This window comes from Sesamum indicum, linkage group LG12, assembly GCF_026168435.1.
Source record: "Sesamum indicum cultivar Baizhima isolate 11 linkage group LG12, ASM2616843v1, whole genome shotgun sequence".
Lineage (NCBI taxonomy): Eukaryota > Viridiplantae > Streptophyta > Magnoliopsida > Lamiales > Pedaliaceae > Sesamum > Sesamum indicum.
In genome coordinates this window covers 10,767,809-10,785,800 of record NC_142668.1, presented here as the reverse complement: position 1 = coordinate 10,785,800, position 17,992 = coordinate 10,767,809, and the positions used below count along the sequence as shown (strand labels likewise).

General features: G+C 35.7%; 1 protein-coding gene across 1 annotated transcript; it reads left to right on the top strand.

Annotated features, from left to right (window-relative positions):
* Nucleotides 1-3,321: 3,321 nt before the first annotated feature.
* On the top strand, nt 3,322-12,019 carry LOC105165535 (portal protein). The gene is made up of 22 exons (XM_011084581.3): nt 3,322-3,558; nt 3,778-4,314; nt 4,472-4,686; nt 4,786-4,875; nt 5,469-5,603; nt 5,709-5,827; nt 6,015-6,179; nt 6,328-6,433; nt 6,811-6,916; nt 7,008-7,118; nt 7,516-7,679; nt 7,760-7,877; nt 8,470-8,694; nt 8,971-9,161; nt 9,356-9,523; nt 9,626-9,731; nt 9,917-10,054; nt 10,317-10,475; nt 10,833-11,039; nt 11,281-11,475; nt 11,558-11,629; nt 11,727-12,019. Exons 1-22 carry the CDS (start codon nt 3,511-3,513, stop codon nt 11,883-11,885), a joined length of 3,534 nt encoding a protein of 1,177 aa, XP_011082883.1. The 5' UTR covers nt 3,322-3,510; the 3' UTR covers nt 11,886-12,019.
* The last annotated feature ends 5,973 nt before the right edge of the window (nt 12,020-17,992 follow it).

The following is a 17,992-nucleotide window of genomic DNA, read 5'->3' as shown; positions in this document are numbered from 1 at the left end:
GGTGTGATGCATGCAGACATATACGTGGAGTGGGCGTGCGGGAGGGCTTTCTCCTTCTCGCATGAGTGTTTGGTGGGATTGTCTGTTTCCTCTCCTGCAATTTAAGGTTATAACTGATGAATTTAATGTCCGGATGCCTTCGTGATTATGAAGTTGGTCTGTTTTTCGGGTTTTCCGGATTTTGTACTAATTAATATTGGGCCTGTTTAATTTGAATTTAAATTAAATTGGAGTTTTGCGAAATTTTGTTTTGTTTCTTACTTGGTGTGCATGTGCAATTTGGGAATTATTATGGGGCCAATAGATTGCAAAAAATAATATTAGTGATAAAATATCAAATTGTATTAAAATATGTATTAAGTGATCATAATTTAGTTTTATAGTACATATGATCGTTAGTGGAAAAAATTGTGCATAAAATTCATCAGTATAAACAATTAGTAATGAGAAATTTATGTATTAATATAAAAAACAACTGACACCAGCATTTATTTATTTGATAAATAGGTTGGTAGTTTCTTGTGGTCGTGGTTTGATGGCGGGGTGCGAGAAGGGGGGGGTGAGGCAGCAGGGAGGGGCGGCGGTGTTGGGAGGGGAGGAAGGTTGTGGCGAATGTTTGGGATTTTAGTGGAAGAAGAGAAGATGTCGAGGGGAGGGGCGGTGGAAGCAGGCGGGGAGGGGTGGTGGTGGCTGAGGAAGATGTGGTGGCGGAAATACGGCTAATAATAGAAAATATATTTTTAATTAATTTTTTAGATATAAATTTGATATCATTTTGTTATATGTATATTATTAGGGCTTAAATGTAATTACTGTCCTGTATCTATAGGGTAGATACAAAATAAGGACCGTAATTATAGGTGTGATATTCCTGTCTTGTATTTTTCAAATTGTGCATGATTTATGCCCTCTAACCAAATTATGACCAAGCTCTTATAGGGAGTGTTTGGGAGAAAAATATATGAAATATTACATAGATATTATCTCTTTCATTGGAGTAGACAACTGTTTAGCCTCTCATACGAAAGATGACTTGACTAGTTGGGGAAACCTCTAAATTACAAAAACTTGAAAGCTTAAACTATTATGTTTCAAAGAGTTGGGAAAAATTTCTGATGATCCCCATCTGTTTCGCTACTTAGAATGTCTAATTCAATATAAACAAATATTTTTTCAATAACCTGGGCTCTAATACCATTCTATCTGCTAGCCCCTTGTAATTGAGGTGTCTCAATAGAAGGCACCTATTAGTTTGCTAATCCAGAACCGATGGCTCATCGACTAGGCCCTTAGAGGTCTCCCCCTATGGAGATTTGCACTTCGGGACTGGGTAAGGTGGCCACATGTCACGTAGTAGAGAATCAGAGTTTTTTGTAAGCTCTATTACCATTCTAGGCGTGCATGGTGGTCTAAATGTTAAAATAGCGAAACAGGACCAAACTGCTCTTTTTAAAGCCTCTCCATAATTTGTTCAGATTTAGTCGAAGGGCAGCAACTGTCACATTTTTTAAAGTTACGGGGCAAAATTATCAAGGTCAAACTTAAAGGCCTTAAAACGCTACCCTTGAATTCAGGTCAGATTTTGCAATTAATACATTGGACAAAATGGTCTTTAATAATTAAACTTGTTATAAGTAATTTTTTTTTAAACATTATCCAATTTAACTTTTATTTATTTATTTTTATTTTTTCACAAATACTACTCATTTTTAAATATGCTCACAACTTCGAACTTTCTCGATAAATTTACTCAAACAGATCATGCCCCGTAACACGAGACTTATCCCAAAATTCCTCTTTTTTATGTATTTTTTTTTTATAATTTTATGTATTTCGGTTTTCGATCAACTTGTTCCTTTGGTTATAGATTTGTAATTCATTTTTATTCATTAAATAAAATAAATTTTAGTTTGTTAAAATCATTTTCGGTTCTTGTGCGGGAAAGAGTGCCCAAAAGAATGGACGAATTGATTAGAAGAATTTATTATTTTCGGTAAATTTTTATTGTTTATTATTTGAATTTTTACATTATTAATTGTAATGAAGTGATTTTGCAATATTATAGAATATGCATATTTGTAAATTTTAACTTGCATTCATTCTCTGAGTAATAGTTATAAGAATTAATTATATATAATTTTATTAATTTATAATTATTATTATAATAATAATTTAATGTTTCTAATGAATTTAATATTTTTATTTATTAAATTAAATTAATTAAAGTTTGATAATGCTAAACTAGTTTCCTGACTTGGCTGCTGTCAATATATCCATCCGTATTTAACTTTTTCTCTTCAACTGAAATTTTTATTTTTACGCATTTGTCGTTTCATTATAAAAAAAAATACCATAAAAATATTATCGGGTTATAAATCCAAATTCATTGTCATTCTTACTATTTATATTTGTATAATAATATTGCGATGATTAATTATTATAGTCAAAATAATTATCTTATCTTAATCACTACTTATATATTTATCACTCTTGTTTTTAGTAAAATTAATGCTCTAATATTTATTTTTGAAAAATAAAACTCAAGAAAAAGGTATTGTAATTTAATAAAAAAACTATTTTTAACTATAGTCATAATGTGGTGTTCGGACATCGTCAATATTTAATTAAGCATATTTTTGTTATTATTATTATTAATAATAATATGCAAAACCTTGTAATTGTTAACCAATATAAATATAATAATAATAATAGAAAGGATAATCACACTCCGATCCCTTGAGGTTTGGTGTAATTATATATAAACACCTTGTGGTTTGGAAAATTACATATAGCACCCTTGAGGTTTGTCTCCGTCTAACCAATAAATCCCTCCATTAGTCAAAATTCACTGAATACGTTGATATTAATAAAAAGACTGAATGAAAAATGATATTTACCCTCAATTGACTCATTACTGACTAATTGCAGGTCAAACAAATTTTTTTTGAACTAAACTATCCTTATAACGATGAAAATATATCTCTTTATATCCATTAACACGTGAGAACGTATGAGGGTAATTTGGTTATAAAAAAATTTATTTGACTTGCAATAAGTCAGTAATAAGTCAATCAGGAATTAGAATAGATTTTTTTTAATTTATTGTTAATATTAATAAATTCGATGAATATTGACTGACGAAAAAATTTAATTATTAGATGGAAACAAACCTCACAAAAGTTTGATGTAATTATCCTTAATAATAATAACTACTGGGAGCCGCCGAAGCAATATTTAATTTGGAGGTGTATCGGGCCGGGCCGTCTGGAAATAAATAATTATTACTCAAATAAATCCCTCCCACTTCAAACTAGCCGTTGGAGGTTGCTTTGTAAACCAGCTCATCTCTCGACCGAAGACGCTCTCTTTCCTGTCTCTTCCCTTCTCTTCTCTCTTTCTCTCTACCCAAATCTACGTTCATTACACAGAGAACCGTTCAAACTTCTTCAATATCTTCGAATCTTCTCATCTACCAAGTGTCTTTGTGTGTGAAAAAGCAGCATTGCGGATATGTTCACTGAAGGGCTGGACGAGAGTGCCATCAACTGGATCAAGAAGGTACTTTTTTTTATCATGACCCATGATTTTCTTTAAACTTTTCTGAAGTATTTGTGAATGTGTGTATACAGTCATGGAAATTGTAATGTAGAAATGTTTATTTCATAGTATGGGGAATCACTCTGTTAATTATGAGTTAGGCCTTTCTTCCGAGATTCTTGAATCCTGAAGAGTGTAATGTGCTACGTAATTTAGTAACTGGGCTCACTTTTCCTGCAGGGATCAGATGTGGAACAGTGTCAAACTAGATCACCTTTGACTGAGAAGCTAGACACGAAGTACCCTCTTCCTAGATCACCGTTAGCGTATAGTTCTAGTAATTTCACGTCTTCCCATGTTCTGCCTCCTTTGAAATTTCACTCTGGTCTGCTGAAACCCATCAACACTGTCGCTCTAAGTGTTGACAGCAATGAGGATGAATCAGATTATTACAATGATGATGAGAGTGAGAGCGTCGGTTCGGCCCCGGACGAAGTATCTCGGAACCACTCTGATGATGACATGGTTGATAGGCCGGTGATCAGGGGTTTTGAAGAAGATATGTTATATGTCAATTCGAGCAAAAATCTGAATGACAGAAAACATGTGTCTACAATAAATAGAGGGCCGTTGAAAGAAGATCTCCGTGTTGAAGTTCCAGGGAGTGTAAGAAGGTTCACTGATGGGGAATGGGGTTCAAGAGGATGCGGTCCAAGCAGTGGAGTTTCCCTTGGAAGTTGCAGGATGTACGAGAAAAACCAACCTCATAGTGCTTATGTAAGTATCGGCGTATCACCTTGTTATTTCAAGAAGAGAAATGATATATAGTCAAAACAATCATAGGAAAAAGTTGCGATTAAGTATGACAAGATAATCAGGGTTTAATTTGAAAGTTCTCAGTTAATGAGGTTGGAGTATTTTCAAATGAATGCAGGGTACTCCAATTGGTAAATTAGGTGAAACTTTGGACCTAGGGACCCCCAGTGCACCACCCTTTATGGATATCGGCAATGTTCAGGACTCTGAGGTGGGAAGCGAGAAAACCACTGATGTTCAGTACAAAGAATCAGATCAAGGTTTATCTGGTGATAAAGTTTTTTCAGAGCAAAGTCAAAGATCTTTGAGAACTGAAACAGAAGACGGTGGAAGGTATGATGATACGAAGGCCATCGGACTATAATAGATGAAAATATTTGCATTGGTTTATTTAACACACTTGTTCCATCATTTGACAGTCATTCTTTGTAGGGATGATGAAGAAACACTACGGGAAAGAGAGCATCCTGTTCCTGTCCAGCATGCAAATTCACTTAATCACATGCCATATTACCATGCCAGGTTCTATTCCTTACATATTTTGTGTAGATATTGTTCCGTTGTTGTCTTACTTTCACCAAGGCATGTTCCTTCTCCTTTACTTCTGTGTGTGGATGGGGGGAAGGGTTACCCGTAAAGGAGCCAACAAGCCAAATCTCTCGTCAAATTAGTTTCTGAAACATAATCCAATTGCTTGGGTCATTCCTTCATCTAATAAGCTTTTAATTATGTACTCACTTGGCATTGCATCTGTTCAGGCATCATCTCCAGTGCATGTTGTCTGCTATGTAGGATAACTAAAGGTTTGACGGTCTAGTTATTAGCTTGAGTGGGTCATGTGAAAGCCCAAGGAACAAGTTATGTCAAGGATTTGAATTACAGAGGAACTTTTTTGTTGAACCAATTTTGGAAATTAATCTGAACTACATGCCACAGCCAGATGTTATAATATCTTTGGTTTCTGGTACTGACTGCCTTATTTAGATATTCTATAAATATTTGTTTCTTCAATTGTAATTCATCCTACGTGTTGCTAATGATGGCCAATTGTTTCACCTATTTGACTTATTTTACCCCCCGAGCTTCTGAAAAGCTACTTTCCTTTCTCACGACAGCGGTCAAAATGCATGGCAAGCACTCGTTGCTTATGATGCCTGCATTCGGTTATGTCTGAACTCGTGGGCAAGAGGATGTGCAGAGGCCCCAGAGTTTCTGCGTGATGAGTGCCTGCTCCTTCGTAATGCTTTTGGGTATGTGTACAGATTCTATTTTGTGTGATCAGCAAGAACTTTGAAAATCAACCAAACCTCATTGATTGCTGCAATGGAACTTATCTATAACTTTTCCCTCTTTAGACTACACAAACTATTGCTTCAACCTCGTGGTGTACAACAAGCGGACAGAGAAAATAAGGTGACGGAACAAGCAATGGCCTCAAATGTGAAAAGAACGGTTGGGAAGATCCGTGTGGAAGGTTTAGGCCTTTGTCTCTTAATGACTGCTTTAAATTACTGTTCGATAGTAGTATTGTAAAATATCCACACCATTGAGCTCCTATTAGTATCACATACTATTTTCCTGAAACTAAAACTGCCTTTTTGTGTCTGGGAAAAAACTAGAAGCTTGCAGCACTGATATGTGCTCTCTTTTCATTATGGCAGTGAAAAAGCTCCGGATAATACCTAGAAGAAAGCTGAAGAATACAAACTCAATGAGAGGTGCTATTTACTTGCAAGCTGGGGCTGAGTATGTCCGACATGTTTCATCTATAGTGAAGCACAGGATCAATTCTCTCAAACTCAGTTCATTGTCATTCCCATGTGAAGGTTTGTTATTCACTCACAAGCATTTTTGGAGTCTTTTAGTCAAGAATTGCTAGAACACTTTTTTTTTTGGCTGAATAGGATATCTAGCTTATAAAGATGGCTTTGGATATTGATGATTAACCTAGCTATTTATTATTAATTCCTACAGAATCACTGTTGTGCATGATTCATCTGAAAAGTTCGGCAGAAGATAACGAAGTGGGACCAAGTTCGGCTATCTCACTGCGGCCTGGAACTGGAGAATATCATGACTTGTAAGTTGGAAACATAGTTCGTTTTTTGGTGACCTGAAACTACATTAGATTCAGAGAGCAATATCAGATCACACAACATTGGACGTGATCCTTTAATGAAAACAATTACAGTAGAAGGTTTTAGATTTGCAACTGTATTGCTGCTAAACTTGTCTTGGTGGAAGAACTGCGTGGATCGTCTTCTTCATACCATTTCTGTGGTGTATTCTCTTTGTTGCCATTTCAAATTTTGAGCCATAATTTTGACATTAAACCATTTTCTATCTCACAAGGTTTTTTATTTATGCATCTGTTTTGGTACTGCTAAACTTGTCTTAGCAGAAGAATCATCTCCTCTACTTAGTAGGTGAAACTGATTATGAGAATTTGAATTCCAGTTTTCCTGAGAGCCAAGGAGATGCCCTTTTACTTGAAGTCCAGGATGCAATGAAAAATGTTCAAGGTTGTGCCACAATTCCAGTTTCTTCCCTGACGGACAACCATGTAAGTCAACTTCAAGGCAGATGAGATCTCTATTATCAGGATGGTTTATTTTCAAGTATTGACTCTCTTATATCAACTAATCATTTTTCAGAATGATAGAGTTCGGTGGTGGCCAATTTATCACAATGATAATGAATGTGTCGGGAAGATCTTACTCTCCATTGGAAGCACATTTACAAGTGATGAGACAATGCTTATGAAGGTTGAACTTTACAGCGCATGTAGTAAATGGACTTTCTAGACTTCAGCAGCTAAATTTATCTAATCGGACTACTTAGAGAAGCATCTTAGTTTCAATAATAACTACTGTCCCACTTAGCAGAAAGACGACAATCAAGACAACCTCTCGTGGTATATCTTGATTGATAATCAAAATAACCTGCGCTTGTCACTCTACCGAGTATTATGTTAGATTGTAAATTGGTTCTTTTGCCTGATTGACACAAAGTTTGCATGTAGGAGTGATTTGTGCTGGAGAAATAACTACACTTCTTCATAAACTCAATTTATTATTTTATTTTTTGTTCTTGAGATGTAGGTAGATTTAACTGATCCAGATGTTATCTGACTTGTAAAGTTTTTCTGCTGTAATCTGATAGAGTGGATCTATAGTCGAGACCGTAGCATATGATCTGTTGCTGGAGGCTGCCATGCGGGCACAACAGTTCGATGCACGAAATTTACGTATAGAGGGGCCTTGGAAGTGGATCCTCACAGAATTTGCTGAATACTATGGAGTTTCTGAGTCCTATACGAAGCTCAGGTACACTTACGATGCCTCGTGAAGTCATTTTCCATCTTTGAATTTTATTGAGATACTTAAATATATGTTTTGCCCTGCAGATACCTCTCTTACGTCATGAATGTTGCCACCCCTACAAAAGATTGCTTAGAGCTTTTGCACGAGTTGCTTGTTCCAGTCCTGAAGGCCAGAAGCGAGAGAAATTTGACAAGACAGGAGGTGAGTATCTCAACAAGCTCAATAGTCATACATCTTTTCTAAATGGTATCAGGAACTCTCATATTCATTGAGATTTACAATGGGATGGGAACTGGGCTGAAGATGGCTAGACATGTTCCTCCTTTCCAGCCAAAGAAGAAAAAGATCACAAGCATATTTCTGAAAGAAACTCTCATATTCATTGAGATTTACAATGGGATGGGAACTGGGCTGAAGATGGCTAGACATGTTCCTCCTTTCCAGCCAAAGAAGAAAAAGATCACAAGCATATTTCTGAAAGAAATGTGATCATCTCTAGGCATATTTCTCTATCAGGCTGCTCTTGACAAAGAGTATCATGAGATATCTCAAAATTTGAGATCTAAGAAAAGAACACATCTCCATTTCAACTGCCACTTGCAGTTCAAACACCCTGAAAGCCACACGATTTCAGAAATTATCGAAGAACAACATTTGTTTTTAGATCTCTACTGATGCTCTTAATTTCCTGCTTTTTCCTGAGGTTCTCCTATCTTTGTATGGGGTTCGTCCCAGATTACTTCAGATTGATCACACTTCACTTTTTAACTGTTAATAACTCGTGCATTCACAGAAAAGTATTTTGATGGATTGTGAGACGCAAGTAGAGAGGCTTCTGGCAGAGGTGTTTCAGAATTACAAGTCACTGGACGAAAAGTCTCCAACAGGGTTAGCAGATATGTCGGCTCCAATATCAGAAACTGCAGCACCAGCACTAGCTCCTGCCGTGCAACTATATACGCTTCTACATGACATACTTGCTCAAGATGCTCAGGCTACGCTAAGAAACTATCTACAGGTGAGTTTTATCAAATCGCTAAAACTTGTTAATATCAAGGAGCCACATCAACTCAAGTACAATTAATAATTGAATTTTTCGAATACGACACAGAAACAGAACCATGCATTAACAGCGCTAGTCAAGTTTTATACTAGCTATTCAATGCGATAATAGAAGCAGAGAAGGATCTATCTTTTCATGCATATCAAATGAAGATGGTTCCTTAGATTACTGTTTTATTACTCTAGTTTGTAGTGTGAAATAATATTGATAATTTACATGGTAATTTTATAGATGGCAGCAACAAAAAGATGTCGAAAACACATGCTGGAGACTGACGAGTTTGTGTCAAGCAACTCTGAGGGCTTCATTATGGATTCAGATACAATCTCCAAGGCCTATCTGAAGATGAAGAATCTCTGCATCAACATAAGCAATGAAATTCACATTGACATCAAGATCCACAATCAGCATATATTTCCCAGGTACCTGAAACTATATAATCCCACAAAAGCAAATAAAGCATTTGACTCTGATCTAGTTACAGATCATTCCAGTATACTGTGGCATAAGCACCATGGACACATGAAATTCTTGTTGACTTGGGTTTTATGTTCTGTGAAAATAAATATGCTGATACATAGGAAGTTGATCTAAACATCCATTTTTGTGGTTTCAGTTCAATAGACCTGTCAACTATCACCTCAGCAGTTTATAGCACAGAATTGAACAAGAGGCTTGGAGGTTTTCTTGCTGCATGGCCTCCATCAAGTCCCATGCCACATGTGAATGAACTTCTCGTAGCCATGGCTGACTTTGAGAGGAGTCTTGAGTTGTGGAATATCAGGTACATGCTGAACTTGGCCGAAGTATTGGATAATATACAATTGCCCCGTACAACCTTTTTTAGCTTTCACACTGATATTTACATAAAAACTTCTGTGCGCAGCCCTGTCCAAGGTGGAGTTAACTCCAGAGACTTGTACCACGGTTACATTATGGTCTGGATACAAGATTTGCAACTTACTTTACTTGATCTTTGCAAAGCAGAAAAGGTACTTCTATTAAGTATTATTCACTCATGCAAAATGGTCTTATCCGCATGATGTATATATGCCTGATCATTTGTTTTCTTGATCAATGGTGGAGTAAAAAGCAATCAAAGGAGGATGTATGTTATCAAGTTATTGCTGTAACGAAGATAATTTTGACTATGGCATATGGGACTTTCCTCGTGCAGGTACCTTGGTCTGGAGTGTTTACCAAATACTCAACCTCTCCCTTTGCTGAGGAAATGTTTGAAAAGATGGCAAGAATGCTCAGCGAATATGAAGTTGTGATCAATAGATGGCCTCAATACACGTTGATTTTGGAGAATGTAAGTTCTAGCTTTAGTTAATGAGCTATATGTTAGAAGCTGCTGATATAGTTAGGAGAACATGCTTTAGCATCAAAACAAACAACCTCAGCAACCAACAAGGAGCATGCTCTGTTATAATCATATAATGCTCGAGTAAATGCGTAGACAGACTATGATCAGCATTATGTGCATACCAGCATTATTGCGTTTAATCATTCATCTCTAACATGACTTCAATTTACCTATTTTAGCTTATATTTGTTATTTCTTGATGTGAAAGGCTGCTGCAAACATAGAAAGAGCGATAATTAAAGCATTGGAAAGGCAATACCATGACATTTTGACCCCTCTTAGAGATAGCATACCGAAAAGACTTGGTATGCAGGTACAAAAATTGGCAAGGAGGCAATCAACCACGTATTATTCCATTCCTAGCCAGGTGAGTTCCGCTTGTGCAAGAAACTATACTGACGGGCTTAACTGATGCAATATCTTAAATCATCTTTTTTTTCCCAACTTAATCATATCCCCCTTGGTTTCAGACATCTGCCAAGGTACATATTTCCTTTGCTTCTCAGAAGCAATTTATGTCAATCAAACCACCTGTCAATTACTGCTCGAAGTATTCATCTAATTGAATTATCCTTTTGCTTCAGAAATAATAAAAGAAATGATACTAATTGGATTAAAACCTGACCTGCTTCATATGTCATGGAACACATAGTATGTATAGTAACTATGTGCTATGCATAGATAGGCATGCAGCTAATTCTTCTGTTCCGTTTGTATTTGGCAGCTGGGGATATTTCTGAACACTATGAAGAGAATTCTGGACGTCCTTCATTGTAGGATTGAGGATAAACTGAAATCATGGGCATCCTATTTGCCCATAAATGGAGACAATAAGTCCACTTTTGGGGAGCAGATGAATGCTACAACTGTCCTCCTTCGGACAAAGTATAAGAATTACATTCAAGCAATAGTGGTCAAGCTTGCCAGCAATGTAAGCAGTATTTCTAACCTAAATGACTTTGCATACTGCAAGTCCAGAAATTTATCTTCTATCATCAAGAATCTGAAACTTTCACAGAACCTCATGAACCATGCACACAGATATTTTTCACCTTACAACTAAATATGTTGTGGGATCTTCTTATATCCAAGAAAATCGAAATATATGGTGGCAATTTTTTTCAGAGAAAATGTTAGTGATTATCCTCACAATTCTCTGTTGCATATTTCAGATGCAAGCTAACAGGAGCACCCGTCTCCAAAGGATCTTGGAAGATACAAAAGAAGCAGACGGGGAAGCTCAGATTCGCGAGAGGATGCAACTTCTGAGCACACAACTCTCTGAATGCATCTCTAACTTGCATGAGACTTTTACAAGCCAAATATTTGTTGCAACCTGTCGAGCTTTCTGGGACAAAATGGGACAAGTAAACTTAAAACAACCTCTTTTCTCTTCCTCTCAAAATATATTTGATACTTCTCATTTACTTACATTTTTCCACTTATTAGATTGTATTGAAGTTTCTGGAGGGCAGAAAGGAGAACAGAGTTTGGTACACCGGATCCTACCATGCCCTCGGGGTGAGTTTTCGGAGAAACCATTTCTCATAAACAGGAAACTGAGTGAGATCTTACTGAACATGGACATTCATTTCAATCATTTCGTTCTTGTTTTCAGATTCTGGACGACGTATATGCGTCTCAGATGCAGAGGCTGCTAGGAAATGCTTTGCAAGAAAAAGACTTGGAGCCCCCGAGATCAATTACTGAAGCTCGATCTATTTTGTCAAGAGACACTACAAACAGAATGGACTCATCCTCATACATATATTTCTAAACAACATTTCTTGGAAATGTTACTTTCAATTCAAAAAGAGCTGTCATCAATAACACAATGCATAGAAATTTTTTGGTATATATAATTCTTTTGTATGTAGAACGACAATTGTTTAATAAAAATTCTTTTACATATACTGTAGTTTCTTGTGTAACAGTAACTTAGCATCATCAAAATGACATTTACCTTCCTTGTTTTTGCTCCAGCGAAAGATAAACTTTTCATTCTTCTTTCTGATTATGACTTAATGCCAAGTGTACGTACAAAAGAGAATATGTTAATGTCTGAAACAATTGGACCAACAGAAGAACAATCAATCATGGTCTGTCTTCCCTGCGCAGCTTCTGGGTTAATGGCATACAATCTCCTCCTATGATCACGGCTTGCCATCCATGATGAACAACAATGGCCTTCATGCATATGCAGTGGACTGACCAGTTTCAAAATGCAGGCAGATCAACACCACCACCAGCACCTCCAGCATCACCACGACCTCCGTCATCACACCACCCCTCGCCACCATCACCCCCGCCATCACCACGACCGTAGTTGCGACAAGCAAGGTTGAGCATGCAAATGATTAACATGCCCACAAAAAAGATGCCAACCACAGCTAAAACTATATACTTTTTATCCAGCATTGTGACAGACTATGCATGGTCGATCATAGATGTACATTTCTCTAGATATTATAGGTACAAGAACCCTTTAGTCGCCTTGAACTTTCTTTGATGAAGATATTGGCAATTCAAATGAAATTGCCCTGCAGCTCATGTGGTACCACACACGTTCTCATTACTTCTGGTGATATAAATGACCTAAGGTCTATGGGCCACGATCCACAATGGTAACCAAAGCTGAAACCAATCAAACGTTTTTGTACCTATGGAAAAATCTTGAGTAACCAAAGAGGTTGGATTCTTTTCTCAAAGACGATTGAGAAAAGTTATAACATCAACCACGCAACAAGGCACTACAATTTCGACTTCCGCTATCAAATTTCACCCGTATCTTGTTCTGCATCCTGATTTATAAGAGTAGCCAATTGTATCTAGCCTCTACTTTTAGGTATGCTGAATGAAGGAAAAAGAGCACAGAATTTTCTAGTAAAAGATTTTTCAGAGCTGCTTTCTATTTTCAAATCACCATTAACTGGGAGGAAGAGAGGCGGCACACATTCGTGACACCATCAATCAATCAGAGAGTTAACCGTGTCAGAATCGAACTCACAACAATTAGAGAAATTAACCTTTTGCCCCCCTAAAAGCTAGGACAATTGCAGCTGAGGATAATTCAAATTATAACATAAAGTTAGATCATAAAATGAAAATTACAACAAACATATCATTATTGAAACAGCTCTACATGTTTCAACAATAGAGAATATTGAGATACATACACATAAATATGTTATGATGTCCAAACGTGTTATGCAATACATAATTTTTGTATACGTACGCCATGATTATACACCGGTTAAAGCACATTCGTACATATACTCCTTTCATAACAAACAGTGATAATCAAACTAATCTCTTTTTGCCTTTCAAATTATCTCCTTTACGCAATATTCTGAATTTCTCCTTTAAAGAATACTTTGTCGCTTTGTGTATCTAACACTCGCCGCCACCCCCATCTCTTTCATAACCACGACCTTAACAAGCAAGGTTGAGCATACATGATTGAAATGCACACAAGAAAGACGCCAAGGCCAAGCACAGCTGAACCTGTACACATTTTGTTGATTGATATGACAGAAGATATTTGTAATTTGAGAGGCTATCTTTTCTTGTGTCTATGGCTAAGTTGATTGGATCGAATATCCCATCAACCTATATAAATGATGGGATAACGCGCATACAGCCTAATTATATTCATCTTGGAATAGTTTGCATTGACCTAATGTAGTAGTCCAACAAGAACCCTAATTGAACTTTCTTTGAATGAGACATTGGCAATTCAAAGGAAATTTCTCTGCATCTCATCATGTGGTACCATACACATCCTTCCAGATTTCTTCTTTCACATTTGATGAATATTTTATAAGTATAACTATGGGTTAAATTCGATTTACCTTCTTGTGATATCAGAAACGAGGAAAAAAGATTCTTGTAAAATATCTTTTGCAAATGTATGTGTATATATTTGTTTAAATTAATTAATTTTATTTTCTCTTCTGCATTCTTATTCTGTTCTCAACTCCTCTCCATACATACACTGCAGTTTCTTGTGTATGATTTTTGAATTAATATCATACTCTTTTATTAATATTAGTGGGCGTTAGACATATTCAAATGAGTGTGCATAATTAGAAAAATAAAAAAATTATAAGAAGTAAAATTAGTGGGAATTGGGATGCAGAAGAATGAGAGGGTGGGAATTTAATAAGTAAATTAATTAAATATTTAAAAACATATAAATTAGTTGATAAATAAAAAGTGAGACACTAAAAGGGGTACTCTAAGTTAATGATAAGGTGTAGATCACGAGTCTCAGTTTTATTCAATACACAAAAACTTGTCATTCTTGGATCACATTGGATTTTTTAGTTTAATTTGGGGAAATAACATTTTTTATCCATAAGCTAGGGCCGTTTCACTCTTGGTCTCATTCATTACGGAATTAGTACTTTTAGTCTCGTAACTTATAAAAATTAGCACTTTTGGTCCTCATCCACTTTTTTGTCTATAATTTAATGGTGTAGAGCACGTGCCTAGCATGTAATTATTAAATATTTTTGGCTGGAGAGAGAATTGGTTTGTTTTCTAGCTTGGGACCATTTTTGGAGAAAATATAACTATATTTGAGGAGAAAAAATAAATTTTGAAGGAAATTAGGGTAAAAAACATAGCAATTTCTCTTTTCTCTCACAAAATTGAATCATATCCTTCCTATATTTCTATAAGTTGAAGCCAACTAGAAGCAATACAAAGAATCATGTCTTCTATAAGTGAATCAAATAGGTCAAATGAAACCTACTCATATGCTACTATTGAACAATGGCCATTTTCTCCTTCAACCAAAAATACTTAAGGGCAACGTGCTAGGCATGTGACCTACATCATTAATTGTAGATAAAAAAGTGCATGAGAATCAAAAGTACTAATTTTCTTAAATTATGGGATTAAAAGTGCTAATCTGTAATGAATGAGACTAAAAGTGATATGGGCCTAACTTATGGGACTAAAAAATGCTTTCTCCTTAAAATCTTATTGCATCTTTTATTCCATTTAATATATAAAACGCCACATGTTAAATATTAATACGTCATTTATTTTATTTGAGAAAATATTTTATACACGTAACTTGTATATGGTAAAATGCAATTTACCCCCTGTGACATAAAAGATGGACAAAAAAAACACCATGTGAAACAATGGTTTGATAATAGGCAATTTGTTTTATTTTTCAAAATATAAAAGATAATTTGCTAAACTTTTTTCACAGGGAGTTCTTTGCTTACTTTCCACATCACAAAAAGGTAAAAATTACATTTAACCCTAACTTGTATATGATAATTAAAATACAAAATGCATTAAAATTTAAAATAGAAAATTCAATCCATTTTCATACAAGAGGTGAAGGGAGCTCGAAGTTTTACTTTGATTCGTGAGAATCAAACTCACAACAATCAAAGGCAAATTTCCCTCTAAATGCTAATATAATTGCAAGTGAACATAATCCAAACTAATATGAGGGGTACAACACAAAATTACATCTGAATTAATATGAAAATCACAATAAATTACATTAATCAGCACACACACACACACACATATATATATATGTTTCAACAATAGAGAGTACTAATTGACAAGGTAACTATTGAGATTGAGATACATATAAATATATAGACTATGATGGCCAAACAAATCACTAGCTACATAATCATACTTCCAACCTATTTTTCCTTTCAAATTATCTCCTTTTTGCAATATTCTGATCTTCAAGAATATTATTTTCTTCGATTTGTGTATCTAACACCCACCTCCGCCGCCGCCTCCGCACCCACCACCACCACCACCACCTCCGCACCCACCACCACCGCACCCACCTCCACCCCCACCGCCACCATCGCGACGCTTCCGAGGGCTGCCTGAGCCGTCGTCAGCACCTCCACCCCCACCGCCACCATCGCGACGCTTCCGAGGGCTGCCTGAGCCGTCGTCAGCGCAAGCCAAGATGAGCATAGACATGAGTGAAATGGATAAAAGAAAGAAGGCAAGCATGAACATGAGGCCTGACCCCTCAAACACAAAACCTACAGCTTCATTCCCACCACCCAAAACTCTACCCATTTTCACATATACTTCTCACACAATATCTAACTTCAAAGCCTAGCTATAGTATATACCACCTTTTCCCTCCCATCATTTTACATACACATATTATATATAAATAGATGGACCCGTAGCCTAATTAATTCATATTGACCTTTCGTGGCTGGTCATATACATATGTACATCTTTCTTGATATAGCTGTAAGACCCCTTTAGTCGTCTTGAACTTTCTTCGATTAAGATATTCGCACTTCACAGGAAATTGCTGCATGTGCACCTCATGCATACCAATCCATATACACCTTCCTTCATCCTCATTAATACTTCTTTCATGTTTCGGGTACTTGTGTTTTTCTATTCTGTCATCTCCCTAGAAAAAGATAGGATTTTTCGCTATAGTTAATTATTATAACCAAAAGAAAAAAATTGTAGTAAATACAAACTAATTATGACTTTGCAACAGCCATTAGCTTTTGTTTCTGCAAGTGCGGTTCAAAATATTTGCCATAGCCAAAACCATTGCAAATGTTTTAGTTATGGCTAAAAAAACCATATCGAATATTAATTAAACATGGTAAAAATTTAAATTGTTGCTTCGATTTTATTTAACCATGGTTAATAGTTGTGATTTACCATGATTTTTAGGTTGTGGTTATTTATAGTGTAGCGAAAATTTAATTTTTTTTTAGTGGTTGCTTTATTGATACAAAAAAGATACCATTAATAATAGCAAAACATCCCTTATATTTTGAAAAATAAAGCAAAAAAATCCCCCTACTTAAACCATTGATGGATAGGTAATTTTCTCCATTTCTCAAAATACAAAGATAATTTATTAATTTTTTTTCACAGAGACTTTTCGCTTATTTCCACAAGCATAACTCTTCAATTAAACATGAGTCCAAATTTATAAATATTATTGAATAGTATCAGAGTTTGAATAAGTTTTAGTTGCGTGTATTACCTGTAAGAGTATTTTTCTATGGACTCTGAAAATTATTTTTCATTTGAGAGGGTATGTATAATTTTATAAATAATTAAAAATATTTATAATTATGTCAAACTTTGTTTTAGTAACAATAATTTACTCTTATTTAATACAGAAAGACTGTCATTCTTAGACAAGAGATGAAGGGAGCTTAGAATTTCACTTGGGTAAGAATCAAACTCACAACAACTAATTAATGAAACTTTTCCCCTAAGTACTAACACAATTGCAACTGAACATAATTCAAACTAGTACATGTGGGCTACAATAAATGTATCATTATTTAAGCAGTACATATAAATACACTATGAAGGCCAAACAAATTATACAATACATCTAAATTTTTGTGTACACTATGATTACACACGGGCTATATATATTCTCCTTCCACCGCATAATTTTTTTATTTCCTCGGCATGCTTTTGTAACAAAATATGTCGCAAAACTGCGACGAATTTGCGACATTTTGGGACTGTAGGTCAAAAAGATGCCGTAAATTCCGTTGCAAAACATTGAGGAACACATTTTCCCTTACATTTGTCGCAAAAGCAGCATGGAATTAGTGGGACAACATGCTGTTGCAATTCGTGGCAAATTGCATGTTTCCAAATTTTGAAATGGATTTTGTGTTGGATTCATCTGTCGCGAACCTTGACACAAATTAGGGACGAGATTGGGGTGGAAAATCTGGAAGGGAGAGTCCGTGACAAAGTCCTTGTAAAATTAATTCCTATTTTCAACCACAACGCTTATATCTTAAGTTTTGAGTCTTGACACATCTTGAGATGAATTTGGGACAAGGTTGGGACGGATAACCTAAAGAGGTTGAGTTTATGGTA